The sequence below is a fragment of the Myotis brandtii genome, unplaced genomic scaffold (genome assembly GCF_000412655.1).
Source record: "Myotis brandtii unplaced genomic scaffold, ASM41265v1 scaffold441, whole genome shotgun sequence".
Classification (NCBI taxonomy): Eukaryota; Metazoa; Chordata; class Mammalia; order Chiroptera; family Vespertilionidae; genus Myotis; species Myotis brandtii.
In genome coordinates, this window is record NW_005366873.1 from 690,706 (window position 1) to 713,564 (window position 22,859).

The following is a 22,859-nucleotide window of genomic DNA, read 5'->3' on the forward strand; positions in this document are numbered from 1 at the left end:
TTCAGATACTAACAAAAGACTATACACAAAAGAAGCCCAGGAACTGGCAATGATGTTTATATGTACAATTAAGAGCACAAAAATATGAACAAGAAGTTGGAATTCTTCGTTCACTGTTTCTAGTGAGAAAGGAGGAAAGAAAATAAAATAGATATGACAAAAACAAATATTAAATTATTGTAACATTATGGTTGAAGTCCACTGTTCTCACATTTTAAAAGTATTAGCAAAGTTGCTCCCCTAATAAGGCAATGTGTTTTAATTTGTTTGACAATATATTGACTGATTAATTTAAGAACATCAATTTCGAATTTGAGCTCTGTTGTTCATCTTGAAAGATTCACCATAATATTTATAGTTTAAATCAGCTTCATTCTGATTATATTTAAACTTCACTGATGCTAATAAATTGCCTTACAATTTTATTGTTACACTATAGATCTATCACTTAAGTATGTTTTATGTAAACTAATATACATTTGTACTTAATAAATGAACATTCTGAATCTAGATGGCATGCTCATTTCCAGAATTAAGGTTCCTAAGGGAGAAAACAAAATGTATGCCTGTGGAAGCTAAACACAATGCTGTATAATCGATTGGTTCACTTAAAGGCATCGGCCATGCTCCCTCTGATGACAGATTAAGTAAATATGAGAGTAGACAGCACCCGCATTATGGGTATTATACTGCGTATTGTAGGGAGGATTATGAAAATTGGTCATGCTCTAGAGCAAGCAATGTAGATGAAAATGCTTTATGAGAAATGTATTTACAAAGAGATGGAGGGAAATATTTACATTAATTCTATAAGTGGTGAATAAATGGTGACATATAGAGTAAATGAAAACCAAAATAGTATTTAGGATTTGCCAGGAGCATAAGAGAGTCCTTACCTTTAAAAATAGCCCAGATTTTCAGATAGGTTTATTCTTTATGCAAAGAAAAATTTCTATTGGGCTCATGAAATGGAAAAAAACAAAAAGTGAACAAGAAGAAATTATAATCCCTAACAATGCACAACAGAGAGGCAAAAGTGATACCGCTTATTGCTAAAACACTGATCAAATGAATTATAGGTCAGATGAGCGGCGGGACCTCTAAGTTCTCCTTAATTGTATAAAACAGCCTTGAAGCTTCAGAGCAGGTTAGACTGAGCTTCAACAGGGCGGACTTGCCCAACGGTAGGTTTCTGGGTTAAACCACACCAGGCGATCAATGAACACTACATTGTACACGATTCACAGGCTTGACTTACAAAGCTAGTGGGGACAGTCACTGTAGGAGTGGCTTCGTGCAGAGGGGCTACAAAGAACAGAGAGCTGTCAACGGCAGCCTGTTCTCCGCTGATATTACTATTCCCACCAGTGACAGTCTCCAGTTCTGTCTCTTCCTACCGCTGTAAAGTAAACAACAAGGGTATGTCTAATACAACACAGGGCATGACACTGTATTTGAGTGATATTCATTACACGTGCTTTGGTTAAAATCATCCCCTTAATAAGCAGTTGGTGATCTTTCAAGTCATTTGAATCTATTCAGAATTGGTACCACTGAGTTACTGATCTAGTTTTCTCACCTGCAAGAAGGGACTAACACATTGATTCCCCCCATACCTTTTTTTAAACAAAGATGTGATAAAAATAAATAAGAAATACTGCTATCAGAGACAACATAGATGGACCTTGAGAATATTATGCTAAGTGAAATAAGTCAGTCAGAAAACCTAAGAACCATATGATTTCACTCATATGTGGGACATAAAACTGAAACTCAAGACACAGACAACAGTATGGTGGTTACCAGAGGGGAGGGGAGTAGGGGGGTAGTAAAGGGTAAAGGGACCAACTATATGTTGACGGAAGATGATTTGACTTTGGGTGGTGAGCACACAATGCAATATACAGCTCATGTGTCATAGAAATACACACTTGGAATCTATATAATCTTATTAACCATTGTCACCCCAATAAATTTAATTAAAAAAAAAACGAATAAGAAAATGCTTACAGCTATTGGAAAGAATGAAGCAGTACAGAGATTGAGGGTGTTCTAGCTACAGCTGTAAGATCATCATCCTGGCACCAACCTTGGGGAATAAATAGCAATGAATCTGAACCCAAAGCTGCTATCCATAGAGGGTGATATGACAAGAGGAAAAGGCTGCGGGCTGTGTTTTGTTTCCTCTCTATCCATAATAACTATGTTCCTATCAAAGTGAATACCAACTCCTACTGCTCATTACGGCTGTCATGTTTTTCACAGTCTCATCTGCCTTATAATTGGAATTCTTATTTTAACAGCATTATCTTAATGTTATTGCTAGCTGTGGAATGTCTTGTGATGAGTGCAACATTAGAGTTAATTTGGCCCTACATCTTTGGTAATGGATACTGTCTAGAATATAATTAACTATAGCTACTCATACTTGGACTGAAATATGTCAAGGTTACTTCCCCAATTTTTGTAGCTTGTCACAGGTGGCCCCTACCATGTTTGCTTATCATTTCTCATATCTGACTAACCCCATTTTGCTCATGGTCTTTTCCATTAGAGTGGCAAAAATCAGAATTCCTAATGATGTGGAGTTTCTTTTTCTTTCTCTCTTTTTATTGTTAATTAAAGCTGGTTATGCCTTTCAGTTGAGCTTCCCAGTGAGAAAAATTAGTATTCTAATAAGAATTAAGAAAGTACTCCTAGGATTATAGTCAACGTGTAATTTAAAAATATAATAGAGTAAATAAAAAATAGATCAAATGACCTATATTGTTAATTTAAGTAGCACCTTCCATTAAGCAAAACCTACAGTTCTTATAATTTAATGTCGCAGCAATGCTACTAAAGCAATGATATACATAATATGCTAATAAAGTAAAACAATATTACTTAATGAGTTTTTATTCCCACTCAGGTGTGATGATTTCCTATTGCTTATTGAATAAATGCCTGGAAGGATATACCTAGCAAATACTTTACAATTTACACATAAATAGGATAAACCAAAAGAATAAAAAAACCTTAGAGATAAACACAAGAAATTAATTTTTAAAATTTAAACATTTCAAAAGTTATTTTCCCAATACTAAAGTGATAAACCAAGGACTGTGAGATTCAATTAAAATTTAATCTTTGACGCCTGGGACTTGCCTCATAATAATCACTAGGGGGGCAGCTGAGGAAAGGAGGGCAGAGATGCAACAAGATTAGCTCTGAGTCACCAATTGTTCAGGCTGAGAGATATGATTCATTTCTCTTGTATGCCTAAAATGGCCTATTAGAAACGCTACAAATCCATCTTAGATTTTAATATTTTATTTCTTATTTAATGAAGTCATTTCACTTAAAAAGGGCCTCCGAAGCAGCTGGGAAAACACAACTGTTTTATGAAGGTATTTTTCCAAAGCTGCATTTCCAGATTCTTGTTTTATAGGCACATATTAGATACCTCCCTGCTCCCTGCCTCTTATTTTACAATATTCCTCAGTTAATGTCTATGAACAAACCAACATTTGAAAAGAAGCATACCTATACATGGGTAGACAAGTTCCACCTACATAGAAATGCAGGCCTCCTCAAAACCAAATCCAACAATGACGTCCACCACACACGTATTAGAATGACAAAACAAAATACAAAAATATCAACAGTGCCTCGTATATAACTTCTTTCTAAGATGGACTTTCCATGATGAAATATGTAAAGATGATACTGGGTCATTTTTGCTTTTGTTTCTTATGATGTATTGGGGCCCTGGCTGGTTTGGCTCAATGGATAGAGCGTTGGCCTGCGAACTGAAGGGTCCCAGGTTCGATTCTGGCCAAGGGCACATGCCTGGGTTGTGGGCTTGATCCCCAGTGGAGGCGGGGAGAGGGGTGTGCAGGAGGCAGCTGATTGGTGATTCTCTCTCATCATTGATGTTTCTATCTCTCTCCCTTCCTCTCTGAAATCAATAAAATATATTTTTTTAAAAAAAGAAAAAAAAAGATGTATTGGGAATGGCAATGGTCTTAAATAACAGCTTCTTCTCCATGAAAAATTTTTACCTAAACTTTACCTATGTTATATTTAGTTTATCATATTTTTACATGTCATTAATGGTTCAACCACAGCCTTTCATCATGAACCAAAAATTAAAAGAGGCTTATACAATAAATACCAACAAATTAAAAGGCTTAAATATGAACAAGCATCTCTGGTATAAAAGTGTAGAACTATGACTCTTGATTAAAAGAAAAGTGTATATTAAGACTTGAGGTAAATTTTCATATTAAATATCCTAAATTTTAACCTAGTTGCTATTTTATTTTCTAAGCAAAATATGAGAACATATGAAAATGTTTACCTAGAGTATACCATTATTGGTTTCTTAGATTCTACGTTTAAAATATCTCGCACAATACTTCCAATATCTGGAATTTCACTTTATAGGATTTCTATTTGATTTAATGGTATTTTATAGAATTCTTAGAGTCAGCTATTTCATTGAGGATATGAACCTGATCATATTATCTACTAATGCATGTAATAGAAAGTAGAAAATACAAGTTAAATTACTAACCCATTTTAAATGAAATGTAAGCAAATAGAAACATCAACTTAGTGTAATAACAACTGTCACAGGGAACTATAGCCTAATAAAATATTTAAACAAAAATCATAAAATAACTATTATATGCTGCCACCACACAAGGATGCTCCAAGATAATCTAAAGATTAGGAAAAGGAGCCAAAAATATAACTACTTTTGTTGCTGTTAACACTGATTAACTAGTATTAAGATATTCATATTAGTTTGATGTTAATATAGTAAGCATGAATATTTTAACATATATACTAGGAATGTGTGGTAAGTACTTGACAGTACTCAATACCCTACTATGTTTCACAGTCTGTATGTTCTGCTGAGCACAGTTTTTTTTTGATGGGTCCAATATACCTCTTTTATCTGAGGGTAGATGAAGGATGGGGGTGGGGTTGGAAATTCAGTCTTTTACTCAGAGTTGGAACACTGTCCCCAAGAAATGCTAAACTGTACTTATTACTTTCCAATAAATGATAATATAGGCTACTTTACATAGCCACTTCTTACTTGTAAGACTGCTGTATAAAAATAGTTCATGCTACCATTGCTTAACTGTGACATGACTGTGTCCTTAAGTAGTGCATTGCTCTGCTGAATGACAGCCAATAGGAATACAGGGCGATCAGGGTCGTAGCCTTTTGTAAATGTTTCTCTTTATCATATCAGACACTGAGAGGTGAAACTGGGTTTATCCTCTTGCTGGTTTTGTTCATTTTCATCTTGATATTCTTTATATTAGTCATAAGAAGCTCAAAATAGTCCAGTGGGATTAAAAAAATAAATAGATGCTCAGGAAAACCATAATAAAACTGCAGAACACCAAAGACAGAGAGAGTGTAAGAGTTATTGGGAAGAAGAGCTGGATAAACTACAAGGAAATGACCATTACACTGTTAGATTTCTCAGTGTGAGCATGAAAGCCAAAAGCCAGAACAATTTTCATATAAACAAAATGGTTGAGTATGGCACTCTCAATGCAACGTAAGTAGATGCTTAATAAAGTGCAATTCAAAACATTTCTTAGATTGTAGGCAAGAAGGGGATGCTCCAGGCCCTGAGTGAGCCTGAAGAGGAGAGTGGTGGAAAAAACAAACAACCAGAATGTAAAATCTCATGGAGAATATACTCTCGATTTTCTAAAACTATGTACATGCAAAAGGAAAATGTAACTGGAAGGAAACAATTTCTGGCAGTGACTACTTATGGGTGGTAGGATTATGGAAGATTTTAATTTTATTGATTTCTGTATTTTTTTCTATAGTGATGATTTATTACTTATATAATCAGAATATGAATGGTATATGTTAATAAAATAATTAAAACACCAGCTATATTACAAGACAGCTGTAACACTCTGAAAAATAAGAAACCCCAGGAAAGTAAACACGCTGCTCAGACCACCTGCTGGAACTGCTGCCCAGGAAGGAAGCGCCAGGGCGTCCCTGGCTGTGCCCAGCAGCGGGAGCAGGGCTCTCGCTGCCCCTGCCCTGAGAGTGAAGGCAGCCACGCTCAGCCTGCGAGGGGCTCACGGTGTCTGCCTTGGACTCACACAATGCACCTGTAAGTGTCTAGGGTATCTAGTGGGGATTCCAGAAGGAGCGAGAATAAAGAAATAGTAACCAAACGTTAGCCAGAATTATACAAAGCAAAGGTGTGCAGACTTAAAAAACTGCACAGAGTGCCAAAGAGGAGAATTTATACGTATCAGAGAGAAATGTAAGAACACTGAAAAACAAGAGAAAATTCTGAAAGGTGCCAAAAAACAAACAAACAAACAAGTACAAAGAATCAAACCGACATCAGACTTGAGACAATGGCGTAATATACTTAAAGTTTCGAAGAAGAGATATTTGATACTGAAATTTATATAGAACTAAACTGTTATTTACATGTGAGGACAAATATATTGGTAGGCATTTAAGGTTTCAAAGAATATGCCACATAAAATTTCTCTTTGAAAAAATCTCATGAAGGATTTACTCTAGTGAAATATGAAATAAATCCATGTGCAAAAACTAGATATAGAAAGTTAAGGAGAACAAAGAGAGTTCATTGTTATTTAAACATGTCATAATAAAAATAGACACACTTATAATATATGTATCAATTATTCCATGCACTTAACAAGGGGTGGGAGGAATAGTGGGAGCTGAGAGCATGCTAAAGTATAAATTTTGCTTGAGATGGACTAGGCAGGAATGTTTATTAATGAGCTTTAGACATTGATAGGGAAAAATAAGCATCATTATGAATCTTGAGAAGGAATAGCAAAGAGAAACACAGAAACAGAATATGAAATGCTCAGTTTAGTAGAAGAAAATCAATTTATCCAAAAGAAATTGGAAAAAGAACAAAAAAGAAGCAAGGCTACTAACAACAACCACCACACACACACACACACACACACACACACACACACACACACACAACACACACACACCACACACACACAAAATGAAGTCGCCAAAATAAGCCTTGGTGAAATACTAATTATTGTCAGTATAAATAGATTACCAATTAAAAGACAGACTCAGAGTGACGGGGGGGGGGGGGGTGGATAAAAAGCTAACAGTTTTTTCTACAAAAAATGGGTGTGAGACAAAAGGAAAAGAAAATGAAAACAAAGGAATATAATAAGGACTAACAGGGAAATATGAACTAAAATAAAGGAGAGGTAGAATATTTAAAACTCTACAAAATAAAATTTAGGGTTAAAAACCATCACAATGAAAACAAAGGAAATAAGATTTAGAAAAAATAAGAGAGAATAATTATGAGCACATATACACATAAATGCATCCTTGAACACTATTAAGCAGCAATTGACATGTATATGTATGTTAACCACATTTGTTCCTTAAATCTGTGCTTTCTAGTTCTTTGATTAGTCCTACTCCTCCTTGGCCTATGTGTGTCTTATTTACATTCATCATTTTTCTCCTTACTTGAGCTTTAACAGTATTTGAGAATGTTTTAAACAGTTGAGGGAGAAAAAAGAAGTTGTATTCAAATAGTCCAGGGTTTTTTTTTTAAATATATTTTATTGATTTTTTTACAGAGAGGAAGGGAGAGGGATAGAGAGTTAGAAACATCGATGAGACAGAAACATCGATCAGCTGCCTCCTGCACATCTCCTACTGGGGATGTGCCCGCAACCAAGGTACATGCCCTTTACCGGAATTGAACCCAGGACCCTTCAGTCCACAGGCCGACGCTCTATCCACTGAGCCAAACCGGTCAGGGCGTCCAGGTTTTGTTAAAAGATTTTTACTAAAGTTATTTGAAAATGGGGTCAAAATGAAATGCAAGCACTTACTATAACTTTCATTTAACCATTCTGCCTCTCTTCTCATTTCTCCCCCAGTAATGGGAGACAGATACACAACCTTCCTAATGTTCCAAGCTTCCTAATGTTCAAGTAATCTGTGAGCTACAGAAGTTAAAAATCAAGCAGCTAAAAAAATCCACAGGCAACTGTCCTCTAAATACTGGCCTTTGTATAGCGCCCATGAATCAATTATATTTATTCCTAAATTTTTGAAGGAGTCTATTTTTATAGTCCTCGCTTTTCTTGTAGAAAAGCAAAATATCAAAATAGCAACCTGAAATTAGTCACATGAGGGCATTTTTATAAAAGGGAATAAAATTATTTCCAATTTACATTGTGTCTTAATCTTCCTACTTAATCAGCTTACTATATATAAAATATAAATACAAAAGTAATAAACATACCAGCAAATTACTCTGCCTCTAAATGCTTTGATTAGTCACTAATAACAATCTGTGGAGTTTTCTTCTTTGGGGATTATTATTTTCAAAAACCATCTCATGCATTACTTCAGGATCCTAATACCACATTTACTTGCACATGATGATTTCTCCTTCACCATACTCTATTTCTGCATTTGCAATAAAAGAATATACTAATACTGTCATTACCACAAATAAAAATTCTCACTGTATTCTACAATTCTCAACATTCAAAAGTGAAACTATATAATTAAAATGCAACCATCTCCACCCACCTTTTAGAGTCACCTTTGTTAATATAGAAGTGAATCATTAATTAAGGAGCATTGGGTATCCAAGGACTAAATATAGTCGCTTTGTTTCTTCCATCATATATATATTTTAAATTCCTTTGGCTCCTATCTGTTGGGAAAAGGCTGTCAGGTGAGCCTAGGCTAATAGATTCTCCAGTGGCTTTGTTATGGCTCATGTCATACTATTAAAACCATGTGCCTTGAAAATGGCATAATATATGTAGCGGAATCTTGTCAACTCTAGATAATCAGACTCCGTTTGGCTTCAGGAGCAGATGCAGATTAGAGAGGAGATATAAATATGCAAATCACAGCGGCCCCCTTTCAGCACCACTGTTCCTACCTCTAATGGCCCTCGCAGAAAGTCTGCTTGTTCGGCTCCTACTTCCAGTGCTAAGTCCACAGAGGCAAAGGGACGGCTGGCCATCTGCTGTCGTTCTCGAAGCAGTTGCTGGCGAGAGTTAAAAATGATTTGCTTTAAAATAGGTTTACACACATTAAATTCAACAATATCTTGTTCTATTTTTAACAAATGACAGTCAAAATTTAAAAATCAGCTAATGCACATATTCATATCTACATCACTCAACATGAAAATTGTTTTTTCTCCATGGCCTGGATTACCAGTATATGCCATAGAGGCTTTCAGGGAATGACCTACAATGAATGGCCTGCAATGAACTTCTCCCTGACCTCCATCCAGCAGGCCTAATGAAATGTGCTCAAAAGCATTCTGAAAACTTCCCGTAAGAGGTGTTGCTTAAGTGAGAAGTGCTATTATGATAATGGCCATGCCAAGTTTCTCCCGCTCTAACTCATGCTTTTGTCTTAGCTGAATGCAAACAACAGTAAAAATGTTTAAGGAAAGTTAATGAAAAGTTGTCAGAATGCATCAATAGAGATGAAAGGAACATATGCCCTCCAAGACTAAGCCTGGTAAGTCATCAAGGTCCCCTATCCATTGCTATGGAACCAGCAGTTGTTACTGGCAGCACTTAGAACATTATTCAAAGCCTCCATGTTCGTGGTTTGAAATGAGGAATGAGTAGTGTGTCGCAAATATTTTGTGCCAGAGCTTCACCCCCAGATATTTGTTTCTTTCCCCATTTGCCTATTCTGGGCTTTGGCCAAGCTAACACCAATAAACTAGCAAGTCCCAGCCAATGTTCAAGCAACTTTATATTTCTGCCTCTCCTAGAAATTATAATATTCATTAAGTCATGATAAGAAAAAATTGATGACTGGCACTAGATTTTGCAAATTGTGCCCTTCTCATTCTATACAGCTAATACAACTATTATTAAATATTAAAAGTGGATGAGCAATGCAATTAAATACCCTTTCAAATGAGAAGAAAACTGTATCACTGAAGAAAGGCAAAACCCTTGAACACAATGAAGGGCTTCATTATTCACTGAGATTTTTTAAATTCACTGGCATTAACTTAAAATGCTAACTGGTCTATGAATGTACATGTATAGAGTACTGAAATGCATCATTCATAAAATTCCCTTTTAGATGATGAAGGGATGCCAGGCAATGCCTGATGGCAGTTCATTATCTAAGATTTTGTTCTAACACTTGTGGCACAGCAGTGATGCTGTTCATGAAATGTGCAGCTAAAACAGAACTTAAGGCCTTGCTTTGTTAGTATTAAAAAGAGACCATCCACATGCCAATATGGGATAAAAATACAGCTATTATGGAGTAATGGTTTTTCTTTAAAAAAAATAAGGAAGTAAGGAAGATGTACTAAAACATTTAAAGTAAACATAAATGTAATCTAAATCACCAAATTATTAGCTTTAATATAAACTCAAAATTTATTTAAAATACAGCTGCTAGCAAGTAGAGTCTTATTTGTGCCTTTCTCAATGGGAGAGGCCAACTGATCTGAATAACGTCTATGCAGAATGCAAATGTAATGTTATTTCAAACTAGAGGCCCAGTGCACGAAATTCGTGCACGGGCCGGGTCCCTAGTGGCTGCTGGCCGGGGCTTCCCTTCCCCCGGGCTGCTTGCCACCACAGCCCCCTGGTCGAACTCCTGGTCGAGCTCCAGGTCAAGGGGACAATTTGCATATTAGGCTTTTATTATATAGGATGCCAAGGGATACCAACTATAGAAAACACCATGCTCTCTGTCTCTGGTAAAAACACAAATGTGCGCGCGCACACACACTATACAAAGTAACTTTCCTATAGTAATATGCAAATAGCATTGAGAAAATTGTAAATTATAATTTAGGTTTGAAAACAATTTTCTAACATTTGTATTAAAAAGTTTCTTTATTAATACTATTTGTCCTCAGTTAACAAATAGTAGCTCATACAATTACATGATTTTTAACAAAATGAAGTTTCTGTTTCCTCACTTTACCTTTATCCTACACTTAAAAGGTCTACAAAATACAATTAATGAATAGTCAATACCACAAACTGTAATATAAATCTATAAATATTCCAAATTCACTATCTCTGACAAAAAATAGTTTCTGAAATATATTATTGTTACCCTAACATTTATAATAAAGAAAAATCAGTGACAGTCATAGTTATTGTTCATCTTTTTATTTATTAGAATACAAAATTATTTTTTTAAAATTCCGGTTTGTCTTCTGAGCTTTGCGTTTCAATTATTTTTTTTAAGAACTGAATGCCTAGTATAGTACTCTTTACAAAGAAGGAAGAAAAAGAATTTTCTTGCCCAGTATCTAACACTATAGTTTGTAAACAACACACACTAAGATAAAATCAATTAGGGCAGAAGGTGATATACAGTGAAGGACACAAATAAGGAATTAACCGGATGAATTTATTCCAAGATACTCAGGAGAGGGCTGGTTCAAGGACTCTAGCCAGCATACTGAATTTCTGACTTTGAGAAATTAATGTAAATGTTCTGACTGGGAAACTTTGAGGAGATGGCCTAAAATAATATAATGGGATGACAATACTATCTGCTACGAATTTCTGGCCCTCAGTAGCCTCAACAATTGTCCCCCCCTTTTGCTGCTTAATATCTGTATGCATTACTTCCCGATTTTTGCCCCCTCTATGTCAAAACAAAGAAAAGATAAACAGCAGGCTTACCACTTAAAATTTTGTCCAAATTTAATATAAATACTGACAGGTGATATAGCTGGACTTGATTCAGAAAGACCTGTGTTTGAATACCAGTTTGTATACTTGTTAACTATTTCAGCTTAATTGAATTATTGAGACCTCTCGAGGCCTCAATTTTTCCCATCTGCGAAGTGGGGACGTTAACATTGCCTATACCTACTCCTATACCTCAGAGGGTTGTTTTGAGTCCCAGTTTCTCCACCCACTACCTAATGGACCATAACCAAATGAGCTTTTAGGTCTTTTTCATGCTTATTTCCTCTGGATAAAAAGGAAATAATAATATAAGGTTGGGACTAACGAGATAATGCAATCGGTCTGCTCAGCACAGAGGCTGGCACACTGTGAGCACTCTATGACTATTCATTGGTACAATTATTATGTCAAATTTCAAGCACTAATTTGGTCTTTCATGATGGCACACTAATTACCACAGGCCCGTTTCCTCCAGCTCTAGTGACACATTTAGCTCTACTGGTCTCCCTTTCAACAAATGTTGCAAATTCATGTGACAGTTGGAAAATGTCATAATTGTGGTAAAATAAATTTAGATTTGGAACTGCTTTCTGCCAATTGCAACTAAGAATGATAAAAACTCAACCTAAACATTAGAAGAATATAGAGTACTTTTTAAAGAACTTTAAAAGATAATTTATTTTGTGATTATGATTTTTATATAAAATGAAGCCTAACATTTTCTACATCCATATAAGAAGCCATATAACAGATGATCTGTTTTATAACTAATCTGCTATTGCCAATTATTCAACAGACAAATAAAGCCAGAAGAACAAATTGATCGTAATACAATAGATAATAATCATGCTGCTATAAACATTGTTGTGAAGAAAAATTAAAAATTAAAGAGATGTTCTTAGTAACATGTTTGTTGTCCATAACTGTTTTACTATTCAAACCTCTTACAAATTCTGAAATTAAAAATAAAATAAAAATCGATGCTTCAATATGGCAACCAAGAATATTAATTCTATCAAGTGTATACATATATAATTCTTCTACTCAATATTACTACTTCAATTATTGCAGCATTCTCTAAATTTCATACTAGCCAAATTTTCAACCACCCTAAAGCAATACAAACAACTCCCTAATAGATTTTAGGATAATAATCCATAAAAAACACACACAACAAAATAGTAATTAACTCTGTCCCCAATTGCCTTCATATCTCCTTCTTACTATGTTTAAGTTCTATCCATTCTTCTCCCACTTCCAAAAGTCCTTCACCCCACCCCAAGCTTGAAATGATCATGGTTCTTATGAATTATTAGATTAGTGTGATACTATCTCTTTATATCTTCATGCTTCTCTGAAGTCTTTAATGCACATATCTTTGTTTATTTGGTTTTTATTCCCTACAGCACATAATTGGCAGTCAACAGTATCTGATAAATGAACAATGAATGAGTGGATTAAAATATAAAACTCTGTATCATGTTAATGTGAGTGAAGACAAGTTATGAAAAAACTAATTTCAATTATGAATTAGCCTTTAAAACTATGATATGCCCTTTATTATTTTAAGAATTTATGCTTATCCTCCAAAGTAAGTGGACATTGATTTTTTTTAGAATGGGACAATTTTGTGGACCTTTATCTCAAATCAACGTCAAGTTTCATATTGCTCTTCATCTACCTTATTGCAATACTGAGATTATAAAAAATATCAGCATAAAGTCATCATAATACATTCTTTTTTTAAAAAAAATATTTTTATTGATTTCAGAGAGGAAGGGAGAGGAAGAGAGAGAAAAACATCAGTAATGAGAGAGAATCATTGATTGGCTGCCTCCTGCACACCCCCTACTGGGGATTGAGCCCGCAACCTGGGCATGTCAGTGCCCTTGACTGGAATCAAACCTGGACCCTTCAGTCCACAGGCTGATACTCTATTCATTGAACCAAACCAGCCAGGGCTACATTCATGTTTTTAATAAAAGTTATATTCCTAAGTATTTGGAAAAGTATAGAAGGAGCAATCAAAATGATTTATTGTTACTCTTGAGTTTAAATCATAAAATGAACAACGTATCTGAATTAGATAGAAATAAAGGAGCAATCAAAATGATTTGTTACTCTTGAGTTTACATCATAAAATGAACAACGTATCTGAATTAGATAGAAATAGCAGCATTTAATAAAAAAGAGTATTTCTCTTACTAACACAAATACATTTACAGAGTAATATAAATAAACAATCAATTTTGTTCTTTTGGAGGAAGTAAAGAGAAGTTGCAATACATTTAGTGTGAAATTCTATCATTTTCTATAACTATATCTGCAAGGGACAGTCCTCAAACTCTTAACAGAACACTGGGAATCTTTGGCTTCTAGACTTCTAGTCTGAATTGGTTTTTACAGATAATGATGCTAGTACCCTATGGGAGTGGCTTGTCATAGCATTTTGCTTAGGTTACTTCAATTATTCTTTTCCGGCTACGTTTCATAAGGCTCCAGATGCCATACAGTGAGTGCGCTGACAGATCTGGGCAAAGTGAATTGAAAACAATCTGGCATGGATTCGCTGTTCTAGATGCCCTTTAGGACATTTGCGATTCATGGGAAGAGGTCAAACTAGCAACTTTAACAGGAGTTTGGAAGAACTGTCATGGATGATGTTGAGGGGCTCAAGACTTCAGTGGCGAAAGTAATTGCAGATGTGGTGGAAACAGCAAGAGAACGAAAGTTAGAATTGGAGCCTGAGCACGTGACTGAATTGCTCCAATCTCACATTGGAACCTTAACAGATGAAAAGTTGAGTAAGAAAGTGGTTCCATGAGATGGAATATACTCCTGATGAAGATACTGGGAACACTGCTGAAATGACAACAAAGAATTTAGAATATTGCATAACCTTATAGTTGATAAAGCAGTGGCATGTTTTAAGAGGACTGACTCCAATTTTTAAAAAATGTTTTACTGTGGATAAAATGCTATCAAACAGCATCTCATGCTACAAAAGCATTGTTCGATATGTTAAACATCATTGTTGTCTTACTTTAAGAAATTGCTACAGCCACCCCAACCTTCAGCAATCACAACCCTGATCAGCCATCAACATCAAGGCAATACCCTCCAATAGCAAAAGACACTAAAGGCTCAAATGATGGTTAGAATTTTTAGGAATAATTTTTTTTTAGACATAATGCTATTACACACTTAACAGTCTACAGCAATTTTTATACACACTGAAAAACTGTGTTACTCATTTTATTGTGATGGACTGGAACCAAACCCACAATATCTTTGAGGTATGCCTGTATTTATGTAGCCTAGATTTGAAAGCCTTATTATCTATTTCTTAGTGGGCAAACTTGAAGGTATGTAAAGATATTGCAGAATTTTGGAAGGTTACTTCAGGCAATTTTGAAATTAAAATTTGGATTTGGAATCCTTTCTTTGTTGACATCGATGGCATCACTGATTTAGGCTTTGCCAAAGATGATCTCACTTCCGGATGAAAGAAATCATACAGAATGGCTTCATCTAGAAGAGTCAAAAACTCAGCGATGGCTTGATACAAGACCATTCATTCTGGTGAGCAATAGGAAATACAATAGACATTGCAGGGCGGCATTTCATTTTAATTGTTTTTCACTTACTGAAATTAAAATGAAAAGCCAAAAAATCAAATGCTTATTGCCAATTTTAAAGATTACTCTGAGCCCTAAAAAAATCATAATTAATAGTACATAGATGTCTTATTTGCCCAACCTATTCTTATATAAACTAATAAAAGTTTTACAGAAAAAATCGCTATAGGAGACATGAAATTGATGGAGGACAGGGAGGCAGTAGAGGGAGGAAGTGCTTTGCAGTTGACCTGATTCCTTGGACACTCAGTCAGCATAGGCATGTGTCCCTCAACTCAGAAATTTAACATAGAAAAGTGTATTTCTTGCTCATAGAAAATCTTCTCTAGGTCCAGGTAACTCCCGTCTGGCAACTCAGCAATACAGACTGCTTCGATCGTGAGGCTCTGCCATCTCAACCCAAGAACTGCTTGAATGTGAGTGAAGAAAAGAGACTAGTGAATCCTGTATGGACTTCTCAATGCCTCAGCCCAGAAGCGACATATATCACTCACTTCTCAGAAATAGTCACACGGCCCACCGAACTACACAAAGGCCAGAAACAGCCGGGGAACAGCGGAATGCTGGGTAAATGAAACAAAGGAAGCCAGAAAAGAATATTTCAGGCAGAGGGGTCAGCAGATGCAAAGTTCCTGAGGCAAGTCTGAGCTTCATGTTTTCAAGAAACAGAGAAAAGGCCAAGTCTTATTAAGCAAGGTGGCAAGGAGAAGAATTGTCAAAAGATACTTTGGTTTCATCAAGGTTAAGAGATACTGGCCGGCCGGTGTGGCTCAGCATTTGAGAGTCGATCCAGGAACCAAGAGGTCACCTGTTCGATTCCCTGCTGCGACATATGCCTGAGGTTATGGGCTTGATCCCCAGAGGGGAGCGTGCAGGAAGCAGCCGATCAATGATGTTTCTCTCTCTCCGATGTTTCTATCTCTCTATCCAGCTCCCTTTCTCTCGCTCCAAACATCAATAAATATATTTTTAAAAGACTAAGATAAATAGAAATAACATATAAAAATCATCAAGCCCCACAGGATCCAAATGAATGTGTTTCATTATTTTTTAAAAAACATAATTTCTCTTTGTATTGCTCAGAGAGTCCTTTCCTATAATGTGAGAAGTAGCTTGGAACAAAAAGGCTACAGCAATAGGCATTACTATCCAAATACAGTTATTTTAAGACCTAACCCAGAAAACAGCAACAGCAGTTAAACTCAATACAATGAACCTAACTCTCCCAATAAGTATCAAAAGGTCAATTTTGTATGTAACCTTCTTTAATACAAAAGGCCAGGTGGTTGTAATTTAACTGAGCAAATCAAAATGAGCAAAAAGATGAGTACTGAAAAGGTCATTTAAAAGCTACATCCCCAGAATGGATGCTTAATATATATTACTCCTCAAAGAGCAAAATGGAAAGCTCAATAATTTCAAATTTTGAAACTTGCACTTGAAAAAAAAAAATTTCCCATATAGAATACCCTCACTGTCCTATTGTGGTATATATTACTTTCCCAAGATAGAGGTCTAAGTTGTAAGAGCAACACATATCCTCCTCTCAGGAAAAGCAAATTAATGTCTTTGACATCCAAGAGGTACACAATATAATCAAGTCAACCTTGATGAGTGGAAATATAAAAGCAGCTGATTACAATAGAAATGACACATCGACCCCAACTGTGCATCAGAAATTTATGACTGGAGGTTCCTGTTACAACAAAACTCAGATCAATTCTTCCGCAGTTTCTCCTTCACTCCTTAAGAAGTAATTCACTAAAGAAAGATATTTTTTTTCTTCCCCAATTCTGGGAATCCATACAAAGTTCAAGATTCAATTCTGAACCCCAGCATGCTAGCTTTTAGGTTAAATTCTAAATGCAACCTAATCCGTTTAGCTTTTTCATTTAGTGTATAAGGAGTTCGTGCTGAACATTTACGTAGTTTGTGACAGTAATTTGAAAGTTCTTCAAGAGGTACTTAAGTCTTCCTGGAGACATAAATAACTCAAAAACCCGCATTTTCATCTTAACCAATATTTTAAAAATATTTCTTTCCTTTAAGGGAAATGTGATTATTTTGCTATTAGCTAATGGAGTCATTTTCAGTTCTCTGTTGAGAAACTCAAAAATGGTTCTTTTGTAAAATGTTTCTTTGTGAAACAAGACATCTGCTAATTATAATTTTTTTAAAGTCTCTATTTGGAAAGTACTTATGACATCCATTGACTAATCAGTGTAATAGATCAATATGCACTGTTATTTTTTCAATCTTTTGAGAAAAAAAATATAGTAGTACATATTTTTAAAAACGAATTTCAATCCTTTTAACATTTTAAATCTGAAGGACAGTTTAAAAGTAGCATAGATTACTCATGACTGATATAAACTGGCTTTCCCATATGCTTGTAACGGTGTGTTATAACACAAAAATCAGAATGTAAGAAAATCAATGGTCATAACAGACTCACTGGAATAACTCATTCTTGACGCTGGAAGGAACCCTAGAGGTTACTTAGTTCAATTTTCCCATTAAAGGAGGGTCAAACGTGCCATGCCTTTTCTGACAGAAGGCCATCTAGCACCCTGGGATACATATATCAAAATAACTACTTTTTAGGAAGGCCATATTTCCTCCCAAAGACTTATAACACTGTTCAAAAGTTCAATATACTGAATGAAAACTTATATTCTTGGGCTCTTTTGGGATCATTAAAGTTAAATGGAATCCTTATAATCTCTTACTAAAATTTCTTTAAATAGATATTACATATTTGAAACTTTTCTCATGTCTTCAAATTAAACAATTCTAGTATCTTACAAGGTTCATTCACTATTTATGTAAATGTTCTGAGAACAAGACCAGACACTGACATTTAAGAGATAAGAAATACAGTCCTGTCCTCTAGGTCCTAGGAGCTTACTCATAAGTAGAACAAAACAGTTTCTCATGTAACATGGTTTTCAGCATTATTTCTAAAAATGTAAAATTAACACAATATTCTAGATGAGATCTGACTAATATAGAAGTTGGTAGAATTATTTCTAAATTAACATGCATTTAAAAAAAATTTTTGTTTCATTTTTAGAACCACTCAATCAACAATTCCAGGTCTTTTCCACATGAACTCAGATCAAAAACAAGTATTCTCTACTTAACACTTCTTTGAGTAAATTTTTTAAATTCAAATTAAGAACTTCACATTACATTTAATTGTTCATGTTTTCTTGTTGTTGTTGTTTTTTTGTTTTGTTATTGTTTTAATCAATTTTTCCTTGAATGCAGAATTCTTTTTGATCCTTTGAACTTCCAACTAACACAGTTATCTGGCTCTACCTTGTCATGTGTATTGAGCCCCTATACCATTCCCTTGACCAGGTCAACACTACTTGAAGGCAAAGAAAAGAATCAAGATGGTGAGTTGCCTAACTTGCTAGTAATTCAAGGCTAAACATAAAACCCACAAAGAGAATGACTTTTGCTTTTTATATTCCAGGGCTTCCTCCATATAGTGATGTGAAAAAATAGAACAGATAAGGTATATGGATTTAAAAACATTGGGTTTATTTTCACAGGCTCTATCCATATATCCACTCTGAGAGAAAACAGATCCAAGAAGTTCCCTAGTTTGCAGACTAGAAACACTTTCTCTTATTTTCAAACTCTGTGAAATCATCCTGCGTCCACTGTAAAAATTCATCCACAACATACCCTCTCTAGACCTTTCCTTGAAGTACTATTTTAGATCATATGTTGTTGAATCCTAATTTAAGTACTTTGGAGAGAGAGAGAGAGAGAGAGAGAGAGAGAGAGAGAGAGAGAGAGATCCCTGCATATGTCAGTCTTAGCTGATCCTTTACAAATGAAGAATAAACGGCGTTCTTAACTCATTCACAAAGTCCAAAAATGTTCCCAAGAACTCGATTACTTCTTCCTATGTATCTTGTCTGCTTCACTTATCAACTGGAACACATTTTCCTGAATTTATACCATAAGCCAAACTACTGATCTACTCCCCGAAGTGTATAACCATTCCCATGGTTGAGCACAGGAGGTGGAATGACATTCTATTGATGAATTGGGGGATGTTCCATTCAGGTCTCCATCTTTCCTCTTAAGAGCTAATCTGCCTACAGGTAATGTGAATTCTACTCTGATCCTTCATCTCATAACTTCTTTTTTTAAAAATATTTTTTATTGATATCAGAGAGGAAGGGAGAGGGAGAGAGAGATAGAAACATCAATGATGAGAGGGAATCATTGATCAGCTGCCTCCTGCACATCCTCTACTGGGGATCAAGCCCACAACCCTGGCATGTGCCCTTGACGGGAATCGAACCATGACTTCCTGGTTCATAGGTCGATGCTCAACCACACCGGCCAGGCCATCTCATAACTTCTTACTTCTTATCTGAGAAGGTTCCTGCAGAGGAAATCATGCCCTAGTCGAGCATTATCCCGGCAAGTGACAAAATCTGCCTAGTTTTGAAGTTCATAATTAGCAAGCTCATTAGGTTTGTAGACTCAAAGCCATTTAATTGTGGATTGTGGTTCACATTTGTTTAGAATCCAGGCAGAGAAGAGAGTGCTAATGATTGCCTCCCCACTCAGAAACCACCAGCAGTATCTATACTATGACCCCAGACCATTTTTCTATCTACTTCAAAAAAAAAAACCCAACCCCAGCTATTATTAATCAATTGGCTGAAATCAAGCTATATCATATCTGCAAGATAGCCTGGCTGTATCAGCCAAGTTATCCTAACAAAAAAGAAGGAGTGTTCAGTTTTGAAGTCTTAACTCACTTGTAGCTTTAGACTTGCTAACAGGCCTGCTTTTACTTAATAAATGAATAAATGAATGGATGTTTAATGAGGATACCTCACTTTATTTTAGCATCTGTTGCCAACTGATCAAACATAGCTTTTTCTGTAAACATTTGGAAATCTGTTTGCTAAAATCTTAGGTATGTACTTACCTCCTCCATTCTTTTTCCTTACTTTTATGTACGCTAAAATGACCTAATCAATTTTCCCACTCTCAGGATTTCTACATCCCCCAATGTGGTTGGTAGTTTTGTGTTGTTGTTTTTTCTCACTATTCTCTCCACCTTATAAAAGTTGAAGCTGACAGCAAAGCAAGTCAAGAATTGATCATATCTTCAGCTTTCGGCGGAATGTGGCTTCTAGCAGATATACACCCGGATTCTAGTCCCCTACATTTACTATGTCTTGACTTGATGCCAATTTTGTAATCTGTCTTGGGACAAAGATAATTCATCACAGGTCATACAATGACAACAGTACACACTTGCAGCTCATATGTTTTGGGATCAAATTAAGTGCAGTACTCATTAGAACAAATACCAAATACCATCTCTAAAATGTCAATAATCTGATTCGAATTTCTACTGAATAGATCCTTATACTGATACTATCTTCCACCAGTTCTCCATCTCAGGACTATCACATAACCAAAATAAGTAACTGGTCTTGAACTACACGTTTCAAAGCTTTTCAATTTCACCCATGTCTCTGCATGCTTCCAATGCTATTTTTTCTCTTAGCACAGGGTGAGTGACTGCCTTTGGTGAAAAGTGTAGTATATTATACTCACTCCAGAATACAAGGTGCTTTGTTAAGGCTGTGGAGACTAGCATGAAATAGGGCAGAGAGCTTGTCTTCCCAATGGACATTCTACTTGGAATTGAGATTTAAAACATGGAATGTTAACTTATAACAGAAGGTTTTAATGACAAAATAAGTCAGAAATGCAAAAATGTGTGATCAATTGTCAAGTGAGTGGCATAAACAAATGTTTGCAGAAAAAGACAATATGACCATGGGCTAGACTGGTACTAAAGGCCTAAAGAAGTCTGTAAGATAAAGCTGACCCTTAAAGGATGTGTAGGACTCCAATGAACCATATTATGTTCATTAAATAATGATTTGCGTCAGAATAACTCTTTCATTTCACAGTTCTGCTTTATGAGACTAAATGGAGCCCTTCTCCTTCAATCTACACATTCCTGTATATTATTCCTTCCTATTTGTCAAACTCTATACACATTGTTTTACTTTCTTGTCCCCTTTTTGCCTGTAATCTCTCAAACTATCTCATCTGCCTTCCTATTCCTTTCTAGGTACAGTAACCACAGGAAATACGTTTTTACTCTTCAAACACACGGGAATAAGTCTGTGATGTCGGAATTTGAAAAACAACTACACTTGCATCAACTATTTCTTTGACATAAGCTTTGCTCACTTACCACTGCAATATATAGTATTTGGACATGCAAAGTATCCAAATGTGTGACATATCAACAAATACCAAACCAATTCTACGGCTGTATTGTTAACTACGAAAACACCTTATATCTGGGGACAATTTGAAGGCCAAATGGGTCAAAACTAAAAAAAGAAAAATTAGATTATTGTCAAAGGAATGAATTTTTATAAGTACTATTAAAATGGGCCTAAAAATTTAATTGGTCTCTGCTACATTTCAACCAGCTCATCTCTCCATCAATAATAAAAGTGAAGGATGGAGCATAAATTATTACTCAATCCACTGAATGTGACAGTTTTCAAAAACGCACGCACGGTTCCCTTCTGAGAACTCTAAGTAAACAATTATAATTTATTTTCCTAAATCATTAACTACTTGCTTCAAAAAATGAGGTGATTAACTAAGCAAATGTTACTTGAATATAAATGTTGTATTAAACTCAAAAAAGAGAGAGACCAAATACCATATTTTAATTCAAGTTAGAAGTTACTGTAAACTCATCAGTCTAAGTAACATATACCACAGACATTAGCAAATACACAAAGCCAATAAGAGTTTAAATGCTACCAAGAGTGTTATCATCCTACTAGAAGCCCAGCCCACGAAATCGCGTGGCCCCGCCCACCCACATGTGCCTCTCTGAGCTCAAAGCCCCGCCCACCAGCCAGTCTTTGGTCCTTAAGGCATTAGGGCCACAGGTCTTTTATAATATAGATAATTCCATCCTGTAAATCCTTCCATCTTTAGAAATTTTATATCCTCCCAAATGTTTATTTCCCTTTGCCATTACTGGTACAGTAGGAGGAATCATTATAGTCTTTATATCCATTTTATTATATATGTAATTTAAATAACTTGAAAGATTCATAAGATAGAGATTAATCAAAGAACTTATATGTGTTTATGCATAGCCCATGGACACAGACAATAAATAGACAGGAGAAGGCCTGGGATGGAGTGGAGCCGGGCAAAGCGTTGAAAATGGGGGACATCTGTAATAATCTCAACAATAAAATAAAATTTAAAAAAAGAAAATATCAAGGAATATTTTAAACTAATTCACAAAATTAAATAAATGTCAAACTTCAGTAACGTAATAATAAGAGGCGACTGGTTTGGCCTTTTTGGAAAGCTATTTGCTAACATATATCAAGAACATGAAAAGTGCATATATCACTCAGCCGTGGTGGCTCAGTGGTTGAGCATCAGCCTATGAGCCAGG

General features: G+C 35.4%; 1 protein-coding gene across 1 annotated transcript in view; it reads right to left on the reverse strand.

Moving 5' to 3' along the window:
* The window catches only part of ATRNL1 (attractin-like 1), a 428,818-nt gene that overhangs the window by 170,159 nt on the left and 235,800 nt on the right, over positions 1-22,859 (reverse strand). Inside the window, exon 27 of the mRNA XM_014546342.1 lies at positions 8,969-9,076. Within this exon, the coding sequence (XP_014401828.1) occupies positions 8,969-9,076 (108 nt within the window). The remainder of the gene's footprint in view (positions 1-8,968; positions 9,077-22,859) is intronic.